The sequence below is a fragment of the Oncorhynchus mykiss genome, chromosome 20, assembly GCF_057628025.1.
Source record: "Oncorhynchus mykiss isolate SJ-2025 chromosome 20, ASM5762802v1, whole genome shotgun sequence".
Taxonomy (NCBI): Eukaryota; Metazoa; Chordata; class Actinopteri; order Salmoniformes; family Salmonidae; genus Oncorhynchus; species Oncorhynchus mykiss.
Genome location: NC_143041.1, coordinates 26,099,947 through 26,118,609, shown reverse-complemented (window position 1 = coordinate 26,118,609; position 18,663 = coordinate 26,099,947). Strand labels below are relative to the sequence as shown.

The window sequence follows — 18,663 nt, the reverse complement described above, 5'->3', positions numbered from 1 at the left end:
CTGCCACCACCATGTTTGACAGTGGGGATGGTGTGTTCAGGGTGATGAGGTGTTGCTTTTACGCCAAACATAACTTTTTGCATTGTTGCCAAAAAGTTCAATTTTGGTTTTATCTGACCAGAGCACCTTCTTCCACATGTTTGGTGTGTCTCCCAGGTGGCTTGTGGCAAACTTTAAACGACACTTTTTATGGATATCTTTAAGAAATTGCTTTCTTCTTGCCACTCTTCCATAAAGGCCAGATTTGTGCAATATACGACTGATTGTTGTCCTATGGACAGAGTCTCCCACCTCAGCTGTAGATCTCTGCAGTTCATCCAGAGTGATCATGGGCCTCTTGGCTGCATCTCTGATCAGTCTTCTCCTTGTATGAGCTGAAAGTTTAGAGGGACGGCCAGGTCTTGGTAGATTTGCAGTGGTCTGATACTCCTTCCATTTCAATATTATCGCTTGCACAGTGCTCCTTGGGATGTTTAAAGCTTGGGAAATCTTTTTGTATCCAAATCCGGCTTTAAACTTCTTCACAACAGTATCTCGGACCTGCCTGGTGTGTTCCTTGTTCTTCATGATGCTCTCTGCGCTTTTAACGGACCTCTGAGACTATCACAGTGCAGGTGCATTTATACGGAGACTTGATTACACACAGGTGGATTGTATTTATCATCATTAGTCATTTAGGTCAACATTGGATCATTCAGAGATCCTCACTGAACTTCTGGAGAGAGTTTGCTGCACTGAAAGTAAAGGGGCTGAATAATTTTGCACGCCCAATTTTTCAGTTTTTGATTTGTTAAAAAAGTTTGAAATATCCAATAAATGTCGTTCCACTTCATGATTGTGTCCCACTTGTTGTTGATTCTTCACAAAAAAAAATACAGTTTTATATCTTTATGTTTGAAGCCTGAAATGTGGCAAAAGGTCGCAAAGTTCAAGGGGGCCGAATACTTTCGCAAGGCACTGTGTATATATATATATATATATATTTGTCTCCCGTCCATGGCCGCCATTTTGAGAAGAGGAGCGGGGAGGAACGGGTTCATGAACTTGTGATGACAGTTATGAGAATGAGTATACAGTGTAATATATGACTACCACCATATACATATACATATATATTTCTAGCTAATATGAAAAATACAATCCGTATGTTTCCAAACCCGCACTCCAAGCGATATGCTTCAACGTTCAGAACGTGCTTTAGGGATCTTAACAAAACTCACCCAACCAGAAGACACTATCGTCAACAGACGCTAAAGCAGTTAGGGTCTATGAATGGGGTAGCTAGCAACATTATCCTGGCTAGATGGCTACATTAGCAGTCTTTTTATCTAGCCATTTAAATGCATGTGAAATTCATACACATTTGTTTAGCTTTCTTTGGCTTTAATAAACCAACAGTTTAACTTGATAGTTAACTAGCTATCTAACTTAGATGGTGAAGCTAGCATTCTAGATAATGTTTGCTTGTATCTGTGGGTGAGGGGTGGGTAGCCTAATTCAAGTACTAATTGACTTGTAGCTACCCTAGCTAGCTGTATTATTTTGGTCTGGCTTTCCGAGAGGTTTCAGAGATGGATTGATTAGCATCCTCTCAAGTCAACAGTGTGCTTACTTTACTGCGGGAAGACATTGGTCCATTTGCTGTTACTGTTATAGCTAGTAGGCAAGGTTATGTAACCTTATTTAGTCATTCCTGATATGGTGGATTTTAAATTAATTGGTATTCACACATTTGTTTTTGGGTAAAATTACTGTCATGTTATTGATGCCAAATTTCTAACCAAATAAAATAACACTTTATTTGTCACATTCACCAAACACCATGAAATTCTTCCTTATGAGTCCTTAACCAACAATGCAGTTTTAAGTAAAAATAAGAGTTAATAAAATATTTAATAATACAACAAAATAACAATAACGAGGCTATATATACAGGGCGTACCGGTACCGAGTCAATGAGAAGATTGTCCTTCTGGAAGGCTCTCCCATCTCCGCAGCGGAACTTGGTCACCTCCCTGACCAAGGCCCTTCTCCCCCGATTGTTCAGTTTGGCTGGGCGGCCATCTCTAGGAAGAGTCTTGGTGGTTCAAAACTTCTTCCATTTCAGAATGATCGCAGAAATGTTTTGTTACCCTTCCCCAGATCTGTGCCTCGACACAATCCTGTCTTGGAGCTCTACTGACAATTCCTTTGACCTCATGGCTTGGTTTTTGCTCTAACATGCACTGTCAACTGTGGGACCTTATATAGACAGGTTTGTGCCTTTTCAAATCATGTCCAGTCAATTGTTTTTACCACAGTTGGAGTCCAATCAAGTTGTAGAAACATCTCAAGGATGATCAATGGAAACAGGATGCACAATGTTGAGTCTCATAGCAAAGGGTCTGAAAACTTATGTAAATAAGCTATTTCTGTTTTTGTTTTTTTCAATACATTTACAAACATTTCTGAAAAACTGTTTCCGCTTTTTCATTATGGGCTATCGTGTGTAGATTGACGAGGCAAAAAAATATTTGTATCCATTTTAGAATAAGGCTGTAACATAACAAAATGTGGAAAAAGTCAAGCGGTCTGAATACTTTCCGAATACACTGTACGTACATACGGTCACTATGGGGACAATGTCATTGATGTACTTATTGATGAAGGTGACTGATAGTATACTCCTCAATGCCATCATATGAATCCTGGAATATATTCCAGTCTGTGCTAGCAAAACAGTCCTGTAGTTTAGCATTTGCGTCATCTGACAAACCATTTCAATGGTATTGATATATAACGCATGCACCACTCTCAAGTTGAGACTGCTAAACGTGGCTGCTGTGAAGAAGGGAGCAGCTGCGGACCAGAAGACTACAGTCATAGCAGCAGTGGTCCACACATGCCCTGACTGTTGGGTGAGTATTTTTGGTTGGTACTGTATGTGCCTTTAGGTTCCTCTCTATGTGTAGGCTGTTGTACTGGCATGTGTGGTACAGTCTTTTATATGTATATTCATTGGTTACATCGTATTGCTTTGTTTATAATTTGTGTCAACTTTGAATTCAATCTAAACCACAGATTAACTTCCTCCATTTTGTACATGACATTTAGACATTCAAGCAGCACTTAGAGAGCAAGCATCTCCAGTCTCCACTGGTCCCAGTACTGGTTGATGCTCAGGCCTAAGTGACCACACACACTTCAATGGACCTACAGGTGGGTTAAGATTCTTCCATCATTTACACATAGTTGACATAGTGTAAACCATCATGTTGTCAACCAAATTCTGTCCTCAATGCTTAAGTTGTATTGTGTATGTCTCAACTGGTGGAAATGCTGTGATCACTCATCTTTAATGCTGTGATCACTTATCGTCTTTAATGTTGTGATCTTTCATGTTGTGATCACTCATCGTCTTTAATGCTGTGATCACTCATCGTCTTTAATGCTGTGATCACTCATCGTCTTTAATGCTGTGATCACTCATCGTCTTTAATGCTGTGATCACTCATCATCTTTAATGTTGTGATCACTCGTCTTTAATGCTGTGATCACTCATCATCTTTAATGTTGTGATCACTCATTGTCTTTAATGCTGTGATCACTCATTGTCTTTCATGTTGTGATCACTCATTGTCTTTAATTCTGTGATCACCCATCGTCTTTCATGTTGTGATCACTCATCGTCTTTAATGTTGTGATCATTCATCGTCTTTAATGTTGTGATCACTCATCGTCTTTATTGCTGTGATCACTCATCGTCTTTAATGTTGTGATCACTCGTCTTTCATGCTGTGATTCACAGACGCAAGATGACCACGATTTGAATGTTGTAACTGAGATGGAATGACATCGAGGGACACAAGCCCCCCCCCCCCCCCCTTTTCTATGTGCTTACTATACCACAGGTCAATGTAGTCTACCAGTCAATTGTCTATCCTGCCCTCTATCCATAGTGACAATAGTGGTAGTTGGATCATTTGTCCAGATCTGCAATAGGTTAACTAACAATCATACCACACATAAAATCATTCAAATCTGCACCAATTTTCAATATAAATTCACAAGATAGAGCTGATAGGCAGCTCAAAAAGCTCCCCTATTGATCTTGTTTAGGGACAATAAAATGATCCTACCCAGACTAGCCACATTCCAATGAACAATTGAGTACAATTCATCTCTAGGCTCTAAACTACATTAAACATGTCATTTGAATAATGGCACAAAAGCATTGTTATTTGAATGTTCCATTCCATTTGGATCGATTGTGGGTCTACTCTACAGTTTATAGAAAGACGCAGTCGCAGGCCAGTCTGGTTGTATTTTTTACTTCTGATACTGATGTGCTGTCTGCAGGGCCTAAAATTAACATCCGCCACCCGCCAAATGCAGGTAGATTTGGGCATTTGCGAGTAAGATTTGAGCTAATCACACAAAGAACTACGAATCCTATAATATCCCACCTCTGCGCAACACTGCCTGGCTTGGGAGCTGTGCGCACTGTGATTGAAGTGCTGAAGTAAGATTCATTTTTAGAAACGCTGTGCACAGGCATAAAAGTTGATCTAATTTACTCAAAAGTAAACTAAAGTGAGACTTTGTCCTTGTGTTCCTTGGCTATTTAAATTGTTTTGTTCACAAGCTCGGTTGCTAGAGACATATTGGCTACCAGTCAGATTCTCTCTCACAGGCAGGTGTAATTATGGCATAAATATATTTTGGCTGGTAAAAATCTGAGTGGCTAGTAGATTGTTAAACTGTCACATTGGCTGGTGGACCAAAAAGTCAATTTCAGGCCCTGGCTGTCTGTTGTCGATCATCATTCCCCCAAATTGTCCTGTATAGTATGGCCACATAGGCCTATCCTCCCAGCAGTTATTTAAAAAAGATTAAGACTTGTTCTGACTCCTTTCCGAGCAGCTATTCTTCGACCTAGAACCTAACACTTCAATAGCCTAAGTATTTTCCATTTCATGTATTAAATATGACCTTTTATATGTGACCTAAAGACAACTAGTCACAATGAAAATTCATTGCAAATATTTTATATAATTATACAGTGCCTTGCGAAAGTATTCGGCCCCCTTGAACTTTGCGACCTTTTGCCACATTTCAGGCTTCAAACATAAAGATATAAAACTGTATTTTTTTGTGAAGAATCAACAACAAGTGGGACACAATCATGAAGTGGAACGACATTTATTGGATATTTCAAACTTTTTTAACAAATCAAAAACTGAAAAATTGGGGGTGCAAAATTATTCAGCCCCTTTACTTTCAGTGCAGCAAACTCTCTCCAGAAGTTCAGTGAGGATCTCTGAATGATCCAATGTTGACCTAAATGACTAATGAAGATAAATACAATCCACCTGTGTGTAATCAAGTCTCCGTATAAATGCACCTGCACTGTGATAGTCTCAGAGGTCCGTCAAAAGCGTAGAGAGCATCATGAAGAACAAGGAACACACCAGGCAGGTTCGAGATACTGTTGTGAAGAAGTTTAAAGCCGGATTTGGATACAAAAAGATTTCCCAAGCTTTAAACATCCCAAGGAGCACTGTGCAAGCGATAATATTGAAATGGAAGGAGTATCAGACCACTGCAAATCTACCAAGACCTGGCCGTCCCTCTAAACTTTCAGCTCATACAAGGAGAAGACTGATCAGAGATGCAGCCAAGAGGCCCATGATCACTCTGGATGAACTGCAGAGATCTACAGCTGAGGTGGGAGACTCTGTCCATAGGACAACAATCAGTCGTATATTGCACAAATCTGGCCTTTATGGAAGAGTGGCAAGAAGAAAGCAATTTCTTAAAGATATCCATAAAAAGTGTAGTTTAAAGTTTGCCACAAGCCACCTGGGAGACACACCAAACATGTGGAAGAAGGTGCTCTGGTCAGATAAAACCAAAATTGAACTTTTTGGCAACAATGCAAAACGTTATGTTTGGCGTAAAAGCAACACAGCTCACACCATCCCCACTGTCAAACATGGTGGTGGCAGCATCATGGTTTGGGCCTGCTTTTCTTCAGCAGGGACAGGGAAGATGGTTAAAATTGATGGGAAGATGGATGGAGCCAAATACAGGACCATTCTGGAAGAAAACCTGATGGAGTCTGCAAAAGACCTGAGACTGGGATGGAGATTTGTCTTCCAACAAGACAATGATCCAAAACACAAAGCAAAATCTACAATGGAATGGTTAAAAAAAAAACATATCCAGGTGTTAGAATGGCCAAGTCAAAGTCCAGACCTGAATCCAATCGAGAATCTGTGGAAAGAACTGAAAACTGCTGTTCACAAATGCTCTCCATCCAACCTCACTGAGCTCAAGCTGTTTTGCAAGGAGAAATGGGAAAAAATGTCAGTCTCTCGATGTGCAAAACTGATAGAGACATACCCCAAGCGACTTACAGCTGTAATCGCAGCAAAAGGTGGCGCTACAAAGTATTAACTTAAGGGGGCTGAATAATTTTGCACGTCCAATTTTTCAGTTTTTGATTTGTTAAAAAAGTTTGAAATATCCAATAAATGTCGTTCCACTTCATGATTGTGTCCCACTTGTTGTTGATTCTTCACAAAAAAATACAGTTTTATATCTTTATGTTTGAAGCCTGAAATCTGGCAAAAGGTCGCAAAGTTCAAGGGGGCCGAATACTTTCGCAAGGCACTGTAAATATAGCATCAAAATGCTGAAAATCTTATTTCCCACAAGCTGATCATTGTCTGCAGCCGGCTCTGATCTTAGTGTAATGAAACAGGTAGGGAGAGTGAGCTTGCTCGTGGTGGTCGGCGAACCCTCAACCTTCTGACCCGTAGCCATGTGTGGCATTGACTGTATCACAAAACCAGCCTGAAAAGGTAAAGCCGATATCCACGTTTGTAAACACAGGGTTGCTAGAGTTAGTTCTTTATAGTGGTAATAATCCATTTAGAGTTCATTTTATGGAGGGGGAGGGTGTGTAAATAAACTCAGCAAAAAAAGAAATGTCCTCTCACTGTCAACTGAATAGCGTTTCAATCGGAGACGTCACTTGCTCTGAGACCTTGAAGTAGTGGTTCCCCTTGCTCTGCAAGGTCCGAGGCTTTTGTGGAGCGATGGGTAACGATGCTTCGAGGGTGACTGTTGATGTGTGCAGAGGGTCCCTGGTTCGCGCCCGGCGAGGGGACGGTCAACATTTATACTGTTACATAGGTGCATTCTTGTCAAATAAATATGATTGTGGATACATTCTGCAATGAGTTAATCTGGCTTTGAGGGTATTAAATAGGCTGAACGAGAAAAGGTTCTGGTAAAATAAGGGTAGCCTAGTATTCATGTCATAATAATAGTAGAGAGAATGATTTATTTCTGCTTTTATTTCTTTCATCATATTCTCAGTGGGTCAGAAGTTTACATACACTCAATTAGTTAGTATTTGGTAGCATTGCCTTTAAATTGTTTAACTTGGGTCAAACGTTTCGGGTAGCCTTCCACAAGCTTCCCACAATAAGTTGGGTGAATTTTGGCCCATTCCTCCTGACAGAGCTGGTGTAACTGAGTCAGGTTTGTAGGCCTCCTTGTTTGCAGACACTTTTTCAGTTCTGCCCACAAATTTTCTATGGGATTGTGGTCATGGCTTTGTGATGGCCAGTCCAATACCTTGATTTTGTTGTCCTTAAGTCATTTCGCCACAACTTTGGAAGTATGCTTGGGGTCATTGTCCATTTGGAAGACCCAATTGCGACCAAGCTTTAACTTCCTGACTGATGCCTTGAGATGTTTCTTCAATATATCCACATCATTTTCTTTCCTCATGATGACATCTATTTGGGGAAGAGTATCAGTCCATCCTGCAGCAAAGCACCCTCACAACATGATGGTGCCACCCCGTGCTTCACGGTTGTGATGGTGTTCTTCGGCTTGCAAGCCTCTCCCTTTTTCCTCCAAACATAACGATGGTTATGGCCAAACAGTTCTATTTTTTGTTTCATCGGATCAGAGGACATTTCTCCAAAAAGTACGATCTTTGTCCCCATGTGCAGTTGCAAACCATAGTCTATCTTTCTTATGGCAGTTTTGGAGCAGTGGCTTCTTCCTTACTGAGCGGCCTCTCAGGTTATGTCGATATAGGACTCATTTTACTGTGGATATAGATACTTTTGTACCCGTTTCCTCTAGCTTCTATAGTCATGACATAAGTATCGGGAATTTTCCAAGCTGTTTAAAGCCACAGTCAACTTAGTGTATGTAAACTTCTGACCCACTGTAATTGGGGTACAGTGAATTATAAGTGAAATAATCTGTCTGTAAACAATTGTTGGAAAAATGACTTATGTCATGCACAAAGTAGATGTCCTAACCGACTTGCCAAAACTCATAGTTTGTTAACAAGACAATTGTGGAGTGGTTGAAAAACAAGCTTTAATGACTCCAACCTAAGTGTATGTAAACTTCCGACTTCAACTGTACTTTGATGCTAATTAGCTTTTTCGAATCTAAGAGTAAATAGAGCCAGATATATTGATTAAAGTTACCTTGTCTGAGATTGATTTAACATGGTCGTCAAAATGTCACGCCAGGGGAAAATCTACATGAAACAGGCCTCGGTTGAAGTGGTTCTAAAGTCCCCTATTGGAAAATTGATGGTGAAAAAAAACAAATGGGAACATTTTCTGTGGGATTCTATTACAGATGACTGTGAAACAGACTATAGAGGGACAATCCAGGAGGAATAACACTGTTGTGGATGACATACCAGAGTCTCCACATGAGACCTGGACGGAGTCCGAGGAGAAAGTGAGAAAAGATTTCACCAAAAAGCTGCAGATGGATCATAGGAAGATTGAGGTGGAGTGTGCACACAGGTCTGGAAAACCTGCCACCAGCCCAGGTGAGACCCAGGCTGATAGTGGTCAAGTTCCTAAGGTTCAAGGACAAGATGGCTGTTCTGGAGAGAGCCAAGAACTTGAGGAACCAACATCTTACTCAACGAGGACTTCTCTGAAGCTGTGCACCAGAGGTGGAAAGAACTTATCCCAGCTATGAAACCTGCCAGAGAGCGTGGGGACATTGCTTAGGCTTACACCCGCTACGGCAAGCTCATTGTCCACCCTTCCTCGCAAAAGCCAGGGAGGAGTGAGAGCCAAGCTTTTAGGTCAGTAGCTTCAACCCATCACACACACACACACACCAACTGACACTCACAAGTGCCTGATTGACTGTTAGTCAAACAATGTTTAAATTGTTATTTTACTTATTTTCTTTTCACTGATAAGCTACTCAGGAAAGGTCTAAGAATAGTCCATATTAATACAAGTAGCCTTTGAAATAAGGTTAATGAAATCAATAACTTGCTAACATCACATAACATTCCTATACTGGCCATCTCTGAAACTCACTTTGATAATTGCTTTGACGATACAGCAGTAGCAATACAGGGATATAACATCTACAGAAGAGACAGGAATGCCTGTATATGTTCAGAGCATTATTCCTGGAAAAGTTTAGAGGATCTCATGTCAAATGATTTGGAAGTGTTGTGGTTGCAAGTTCACCTGCCTCATCTAAAGCCTCTTCCTTAGGGGTGCCATTATAGGCCACCAAGTGCTAAAGGTATCAAAATCAATTCAAATGTATTGGTCACATACGTGTTTGTGGGTGTAGCGAAATGCTTGTGCTTCTAGCTCTGACAGTGCAGTAATATCTAACAGTTTCACAACATATACCCAATACACATAAATCTAAGTAGAAATGAATTAAGAATATATACATATGTGTTAGAGAGGCATTGGACTACGATACAGTGGCATAGTATAGAATACAGTATATACATATGAGATGGGTGAGGCAATATTTACACACAATTAAAGTGACTAAGATACCGTAGAATAGTGTAGAGTGCAGTTTATACATATGAGATGAGTAATGCTAGATACGGAAACATTATTAGTGGCTAGGGAACCATTTCTAAAAGTTTTAATCTATGTCTATAGGCAGCCGCCTTTGATGTGCTAGTGATGGCCGTTTGGCAGTCCGATGGCCTTGAGATAGAAGCTGTTTTTCCAGTCTCTCGGTCCCAGCTTTGATGTACCTGTACTGACCTCGCCTTCTGGATGATAGCGGAGTGAACAGGCAGCGGCTCGGGTGGTTGTTGTCCTTTATGATCTTTTTGGCCTTCCTATAGCATTGTGTGCTGTAGGTGTTCAGGAGGGCAGATCGCACCATCCTCTGGAGAGCTTTACGGTTGTGAGCGGTGCAGTTGCCGTACCAGGCGGTGATACAGCCCGACATGATGCTCTCAATTGTGCATCTGTTAAAGTTTGAGAGGGTTTTAGGTGTTAAACCAAATTTCTTTAGCCTCCTGAGGTTGGATAATTTGTATTTGGATAATATGTGTCCAATGCTTGATAGTGTGTGTAATGTTCGAGGTCTATTTTCTGGGTGACCTGAACATTGACTGGTTAGCAACTAGCTGTCCTCTCAAGAGGAAGCCTCTAACTGTGACTGATGCCTGTAATATGACCCAGGTTATCACTCAACCAACTAGAGTGTAAACCAATAGTGTTGGATCTGTGACATCCGCTTGTATTGATCATATCTTCACTAATGCTGCAGAGCTTTGCTCCAAAGCAAAGTTCCCATTGGCTGTAGTGACCATACTATTGTGTCAATAACAAGGAAAGCCAAAGTGCCAAAGGTTGGGCCTAAAGTCATTTATAAGAGACCACACAAAATGTTTTCCCAGGACTCTCTTGTTGAACATGTCGGTCTGATGTGTATGAGGAGGTGAATCCAAATGCGACACTGGAATGATTTGTAAAATGATTCATGCCAATTAACTGTGAGAACCGGTTGGAGAGTTATGTTAACGTATATGCACACTCAGTGGCCAGTTTATAAGTTACACCAGCTCGTTCCCGAAAAAGGGCTCGCTCCTACAGACAGTAAGTCACGTGGCCGTGGCTGGCTATATATAGCAGGCAGATGGGCATCAAGGCATTCCAGTTACTGTTCGATTGAACGCTAGAATGGGGAAAACAAGTGACCTTAGCGACTGAGCGTGGTATGATTGTCGGTGCTAGGCGTACCGGTTCCAGTCTCTCAGAAGGCTCCTGTACTTTTCACGCACAACACTGGAATGATTTGTAAAATTCTTCATGCCAATTAACTGTGAGAACTGGTTGGAGAGTTATTTATCCAACAGAACCCAGTGTTCTCCAATGGAATCTTCTCTAACATCAGATATGTACAGTGTGTTGTCCCTCAGGGCAGTTGTACTGGACCTACTCCTCTATATTTTACTAATGATTTGCCACTGGTCTTACAAAGCTAAAATTACAATGTATGCAGATGATTCCACACTCTCCATGTCAGCATCCAAAGCCAGTGAGATCCCTTAAATTCTAAATAAGGAGTTACAGTCATCATCAGAATGGGTGATGAATAAACTGGTCTTAAATACATCTAAAACTAATAGCATTGTATTTGGTTCAAAACATTCTCTAAAGACCTAAACGTCAACTGGAGTTGTACATAAAGGGTGTGAACATTGAGCAAGTTGAGGAAGCTCAACTCCTAGGTATAACATTGGATGGTCAATTATCATGGGCAAGTCACTGAAAAAAAGTTGTAAAGATGAGGGGTGTGTGTCAGACTCACTGAGGTAGCGGTGTGGTTTTAAAATGTAACACAATGACACCCGAAGAGTTGAATTCAACCTTTATTGTGTTTGCTTAAATTAATTATCTCCTTTGTCAAATCTGAAAACAAACAAAAAGAACCTGAACAGGAGTGATAAAGCCCGCCTTAATTTAAATTGATACACAACAAAAAAATAAAACAATTGGTAACTTTAACGTGTTTGCAAAACACCGCTCCAGCTCAGCTTGGTATGGTAGGTTTTGGCATCTTAATATAATTGCCTTCAGTTGTTTGCTTCTTTAAAAAAAATATTACTGCAATTCAGACAAAAAAATTATATTTCTGCTAAAACCACAACTTAAGAGAAATATGCATTAGTGCCTATGTTCTTGAACTTTCCACACACACACCTGCATCAAGTACATACACACGGAACACCTGATGTAAAAAATGTCCGCCTACCAAGTGTTTGCAGACACACACACTATCTCACAATCACTCGCTTGTTAATCATGAATCCACTTGTTAATCATGAATGAATCTCTTTGACAAAAACACATTCACCACGGCAACGACAAACACAGGGCGCGTTCCTATGCTTAGACGTTGCTGAAGACAGACAGACCTTACTTAAAATACCTATTCAGGCGTTGTATCCGCTAACCACATCAAATGGTTATAGCAATTTGTCAGTCGATGACGTGGCACGCAACCGTTGGTTGTTGCATCGCTTCTCCTTAGCTGTGGACCGCGCCCACAGCCTCACAATATCATCATCAACATACCGTCACGCCTAGCACATTCACACAGGCAGGCAGGAGGGAACATTGTACAGCTAGTAATAAGTGATCATCATGACATAATAACCAACTTGATTGAGTAAGAAAAAATATAGAACGAGGTCAGCATTTTGAAGGAAAAACAAAAAGACATCTTGGATTTTTCCACTGTTCCACATTTTTTTTTTACAAACAGGAAAAAAAATGACATACAAGAAGATACATTTTTGCTTGTTAAACATCAGAGCAGTGTGTAACTGGTGAGAAATGGAGAGAAGGTGATTCCGAATGTCAGAACGGGTTGGGTCAGGTAGGTACTGTAAGCCCAACTGGCCCGGCGCTGTAACGTCCTGTAGGTTTGTGTAGTACAGAGTTGTTGTAATAAGTTGTTACACATCACATAGGAAGACCTCCATGTGTTGTCACGTTGTTAGTTCCTCTACAGGGCATGCCTGAGTGATAGGGGCTCAGTATGCTCAGTGTGAGTTCTGTTTTTCTATTACATGGGTGTAGAAAGAGGAGTCATCCAGGTGAGTCTGTCAGTCCAACAGATTCCACCTCTGTCGGTTCAAGTCTTGCTGTTGAAGTCTTCATTTAAAGGTAAAAGGTGTGCGAATGTATGTGTGTGTGTGTGTGAGAGATTTTGTGTGCGGGTAGTGTTGGCATGTCACCGTCTATTCGTGACATAATGTGTGACAGTTAGCATCAGTGGACCTGCATGTTTGTGACCAGTGTAGTATTAACTCATTTCATCGGTGTATTAACGTATAAGCACACTCAGTGGCCAGTTTATAAGTTACACCAGCTCGTTCCCGAAAAGGGCTTGCTCCTACAGACAGTAAGTCACGTGGCCGTGGCTGGCTATATATAGCAGGCAGACGGGCATCAAGGCATTCCAGTTACTGTTCGATTGAACGCTAGAATGGGAAAAACAAGTGACCTTAGACCTGATTGTCGGTGCTAGGCGTACCGGTTCCAGTATCTCAGAAGCCTCCTGTACTTTTCACGCACAACACTGTCTAGGGTTTAGTGAGAATGGAGCGACAAACTAAAAACATCCAGTCAGCAGCAGTCCTGTGGGTGAAAACAGCTCATTGATGAGAGGTCGAAGGAGAATGGCAAGAGAAGTGCAAGCTAACAGGCGGGCCATAAACAGGGAAATAATGGAGCAGTACAACACTGGTGTGCAGAACGGCATCTCGGAACAGACAACTCGTTGGTCCTTGTCACTGATGGGCTATTGCATCAGACTACCACACTGGGTTCCACTCCTATCAGCTAAAAACAAGAAGAAGCGGCTCCAGTGGACACACGGTCACCAACACTGGACAATCGCCTGGTCCAACGAATCCTGGTTCCTGTTGTGTCATGCTGAGGGCAGTCAGGATCTGGTGTAAGCAGCATGAGTCCATGGCCCCATCCTGCCTGGTGTCAACAGTACAGGCTGGTGGTGTAATGGTGGGGGAATGTTTTCCTGGCACGCGTTAGGTCCCTAGATACCAATTGAGCAACGTTTCCATGCCCCGAAGAATTCTGGAGGCAAAGGGGGGTTTGACCCGGTACTAGATGAATGTACCTAATATACTGGCCACTGGGTGTGTGTGGTAGAACTTGTGTAAGTGCATGTTTTTTCGTAATGTATGCGTTCATGTATTAGGTGTGGTCATTCAGATAGAATCAGCCCCTCCTCCTAGCAGGTCTCCAGGCAGCAAAGCAGCAGGACTCCCCATCTGGTGTCGATCCTCCATGGCAGGGGACCCCCACATACTACTGCTGGGGTACCCTCCACCCCCCATCCCTCCCCACAAACCCTGTCTGCCGGGCTCTACACCCCCAGCCACCCCTCCTCCCCCAGAACCGTTGCTGCTCCACTGGGCAAACATACTCAGGCCGGCCCCCTGGGTGGGGGTAGGATCCAGGGAGCCTCCTGTACCGTCTAAACTCTGCCAGCCAGAGCTGACAGGCCCCGAGCTGCCTCCTCCCCCTCCGTTACCTCCTCCTCCAGGGGCAGATCCCTCTCCTTCTCTGGTTCTGTCTCGTTCCCTCTCCCCGCTGCTGTTGGCCCCCATGGCACCTGTCCCTGTGGGGCCCCCCTGGCCTCCGCTGGATCCTGGGGCCCCGGCTGCTCCGCTGGACCCTGCCCCTCCCGCCTGGGAATGTGCAAAATAGCGAGCGACCTCCTCTTCGCTCACAAACTTGGCCAAGATGGTGGTATTGCCCAGGACACACCTGGAGAGAGAGAGGAGAGAGTAAGGAGTGATTGAATGTTAGTTTTGTGTTCACCGGCTATTATCTATTAGCGTTCACATTTTATTATAGTAATCGCCATTAAGTCTAAGCACGTTTTCCCCAGCCCATTCCCATCCCCAGCCCATTCCCATTCCCATCCCCAGCCCATTCCTACGAAATGAGTGTGTTCCATGCCCACCAGACAGCCAGCATGGAATGTCCTTGATTTTCAGTCTATGGTATGTCCATCTATGGAGCTGGAGATTGTTCATCTACAGCAGTGGCTCCAAACTGTGGGGTGTGCATTAGTCATTGCATACCTTACATGTCTAGATCAATTAGCCCATGTTAACGAATGTTTGATTTTTTAGGCCATAGATATTTGAGTGACAATAAAATTACAACTATCAAATGAACACACATTAGACATGACAAAATGTATACAACTGCAGGAAATAATCTTTAAACCAGGAACATTCCCTCCACCAAAACAGGGGTCTGAATAGCTTGTCATGAACAGTGCTTGTGCCCATAGAAATAGATGTGGGAGGGTTGGGTGTTTCCCCCAATGCTGAAAGGGGGGGCACCCCGAGTGAAAAAGTTTGAGAAGCCCTGAACTACAAAACTACACCACTGAGGCTGATTGATAAGCTGAGAGGAGGGGCTTACATGTGTAGTGCGCTCTGGGCCTTTGCTGCTTCCTGTGGGGTGCTGTAGCGAATCAGAGCACTGCCCTGGGTCAGGCCGAGGTGAAAGGTCAGCAGGGGGCCATGCTGCATACAGATGGTACGGAGGGTGGAGCCGTCAATCTGCAGGAGGGAACAGACGGACATGGGTTAGGGATGACTTATGTGGTACAGGGGGATATGTGAAGGAGAAGTGATCGCCTCGAGGGGCGGTGTGCGTGGGTAGCCTCGAGGGGCGGGGTGCGTGGGTAGCCTCGAGGGGCGGTGTGCGTGGGTAGCCTCGAGGGGCGGTGTGCGTGGGTAGCCTCGAGGGATGGTGTGTGTGTGTAGGTAGCCTCGAGGAATGGTGTGTGTAGGTAGCCTCGAGGAATGGTGTGTGTGTGTGTGTGGGTAGCCTCGAGGGATGGTGTGCATGGGTAGCCTCGAGGGGCGGTGTGCGTGGGTAGCCTCGAGGGGCGGGGTGCATGGGTAGCCTCGAGGGGCGGTGTGCGTGGGTAGCCTCGAGGGATGGTGTGTGTGTATAGGTAGCCTCGAGGAATGGTGTGTGTAGGTAGCCTCGAGGAATGGTGTGTGTGTGTGTGTGTGTGTGCGTGTGTGTGGGTAGCCACGAGGGATGGTGTGCGTGGGTAGCCTCGAGGGGCGGTGTGCGTGGGTAGCCTCGAGGGGCGGTGTGCGTGGGTAGCCTCGAGGAATGGTGTAGGTAGCCTCGAGGAATGGTGTGTGTAGGTAGCCTCGAGGAATGGTGTGTGTAGGTAGCCTCGAGGAATGGTGTGTGTGTGTGTGTGGGTAGCCTCGAGGGATGGTGTGCATGGGTAGCCTCGAGGGGCGGTGTGCGTGGGTAGCCTCGAGGTGCGGTGTGTGTGTAGGTAGCCTCGAGGGATGGTGTGTGTGGGTAGCCTCGAGGGGCGGTGTGCGTGGGTAGCCTCGAGGGGCGGTGTGCGTGGGTAGCCTCGAGGGGCGGTGTGCGTGGGTAGCCAGCCTCGAGGGATGGTGTGTGTGTGTAGGTAGCCTCGAGGAATGGTGTGTGTGTGTGTGGGTACCCTCGAGGGATGGTGTGTGTGTGTGTGTGTGTGTGTGTGGGTAGCCTCGAGGGATGGTGTGTGTGTGTGGGTAGCCTCGAGGGATGGTGTGTGTGTGTGGGTAGCCTCGAGGGATGGTGTGTGTGTGTGGGTAGTCTTGATGGATGATGCGTGTGTGCGTGTGTGTAGGTAGTCTTGAGGGATGATGTGTGTGTGTGTCGGTAGTCTTGATGAGGGATGATGTGTGTGTGTGTCGGTAGTCTTGATGAGGGATGATGTGTGTGTGTGTCGGTAGTCTTGATGAGGGATGATGTGTGTGTGGGTAGTCTTGATGAGGGATGATGTGTGTGTGGGTAGTCTTGATGAGGGATGATGTGTGTGTGGGTAGTCTTGATGAGGGATGATGTGTGTGTGGGTAGTCTTGATGAGGGATGATGTGTGTGTGGGTAGTCTTGATGAGGGATGATGTGTGTGTCGGTAGTCTTGATGAGGGATGATGCGTGTGTGTGTGTGTGTGTGTCGGTAGTCTTGATGAGGGATGATGTGTGTGTGTGTGTGTGTGTGTGTGTGTGTGTCGGTAGTCTTGATGAGGGATGATGTGTGTGTGTGTGTGTGTGTGTCGGTAGTCTTGATGAGGGATGATGTGTGTGTGTGTCGGTAGTCTTGATGAGGGATGATGTGTGTGTGTGTGTGTGGGTAGTCTTGATGAGGGATGATGTGTTTGTGTGTGTGTGTGTGGGTAGTCTTGATGAGGGATGATGTGTGTGTCGGTAGTCTTGATGAGGGATGATGTGTGTGGGTAGTCTTGATGAGGGATGATGTGTGTGTCGGTAGTCTTGATGAGGGATGATGTGTGTGTCGGTAGTCTTGATGAGGGATGATGTGTGTGTCGGTAGTCTTGATGAGGGATGATGTGTGTGTCGGTAGTCTTGATGAAGGATGATGTGTGTGTCGGTAGTCTTGATGAGGGATGATGTGTGTGTCGGTAGTCTTGATGAGGGATGATGTGTGTGTCGGTAGTCTTGATGAGGGATGATGTGTGTGTGTGTGTGTGTAGTCTTGATGAGGGATGATGTGTGTGTGTGTGTGTGTAGTCTTGATGAGGGATGATGTGTGTGTGTAGTCTTGATGAGGGATGATGTGTGTGTGTGTGTGTGTGGGTAGTCTTGATGAGGGATGATGTTTGTGTGTGTGTGTCGGTAGTCTTGATGAGGGATGTTGTGTGTGTGTGTGTGTGTCGGTAGTCTTGATGAGGGATGTTGTGTGTGTGTGTGTGTGTGTGTGTGTGTGTGTGTGTGTGTTGGTAGTCTTGTTGAGGGATGATGTGTGTGTGTGTTGGTAGTCTTGATGAGGGATGATGTGTGTGTGTGTGTGTGTGTGTGTGTGTGTGTGTGTGTGTGTGTGTGTGTGTGTGTGTGTTGGTAGTCTTGATGAGGGATGATGTGTGTGTGTGTGTGTTGGTAGTCTTGATGAGGGATGATGTGTGTGTGTGTGTGTGTGTGTTGGTAGTCTTGATGAGGGATGATGTGTGTGTGTGTGTGTGTGTGTGTGTTGGTAGTCTTGATGAGGGATGATGTGTGTGTGTTGGTAGTCTTGAAGAGGGATGATGTGTGTGTGTGTGTGTGTGTAGGTAGTCTTGATGAGGGATGATGTGTGTGTGTGTGTCGGTAGTCTTGATGAGGGATGATGTGTGTGTGTGTCGGTAGTCTTGATGAGGGATGATGTGTGTGTGTGTGTCGGTAGTCTTGATGAGGGATGATGTGTGTGTGTGTGTCGGTGTCGGTAGTCTTGATGAGGGATGATGTGTGTGTGTGTGTGTGTCGGTAGTCTTGATGAGGGATGGTGTGTGTGTGTGTGTCGGTAGTCTTGATGAGGGATGATGTGTGTGTGTGTGTGTGTGTGTGTTGGTAGTCTTGATGAGGGATGATGTGTGTGTGTGTGTGTTGGTAGTCTTGATGAGGGATGATGTGTGTGTGTGTGTGTTGGTAAGTCTTGATGAGGGATGATGTGTGTGTGTCGGTAGTCTTGATGAGGGATGATGTGTGTGTGTGTGTCGGCAGGCTTGATGAGGGATGTGTGTGTGTGTGTGTGTGTGTGTGTCGGTAGTCTTGATGAGGGATGATGTGTGTGTGTGTGCTGGTAGTCTTGATGAGGGATGATGTGTGTGTGTGTGTGTGTGTGTGTGTGTGTGTGTGTGTGCTGGTAGTCTTGATGAGGGATGATGTGTGTGTGTGTGCTGGTAGTCTTGATGAGGGATGGTGTGTGTGTGTGTGTGTGCTGGTAGTCTTGATGAGGGATGGTGTGTGTGTGTGTGTGTGTGTGTGTGTTGGTAGTCTTGATGAG

The 18,663-nt window shown here is 44.3% G+C and overlaps 1 protein-coding gene across 6 annotated transcripts in view; it reads right to left on the bottom strand.

Annotated features, from left to right (window-relative positions):
* Nucleotides 1-11,673: 11,673 nt before the first annotated feature.
* The window catches only part of LOC110498761 (trinucleotide repeat-containing gene 6B protein), a 40,605-nt gene continuing 33,615 nt past the window's right edge, over nt 11,674-18,663 (bottom strand). For all 6 annotated transcript variants that reach the window (XM_036955978.2, XM_090211915.1, XM_090211916.1 and 3 more), the window contains 2 exons: nt 15,285-15,424; nt 11,674-14,615 (listed from right to left, as the gene is read on the bottom strand). In XM_036955978.2, the coding sequence (XP_036811873.2) occupies nt 14,054-14,615; nt 15,285-15,424 (702 nt within the window). In that variant the 3' untranslated portion in view covers nt 11,674-14,053. The remainder of the gene's footprint in view (nt 14,616-15,284; nt 15,425-18,663) is intronic.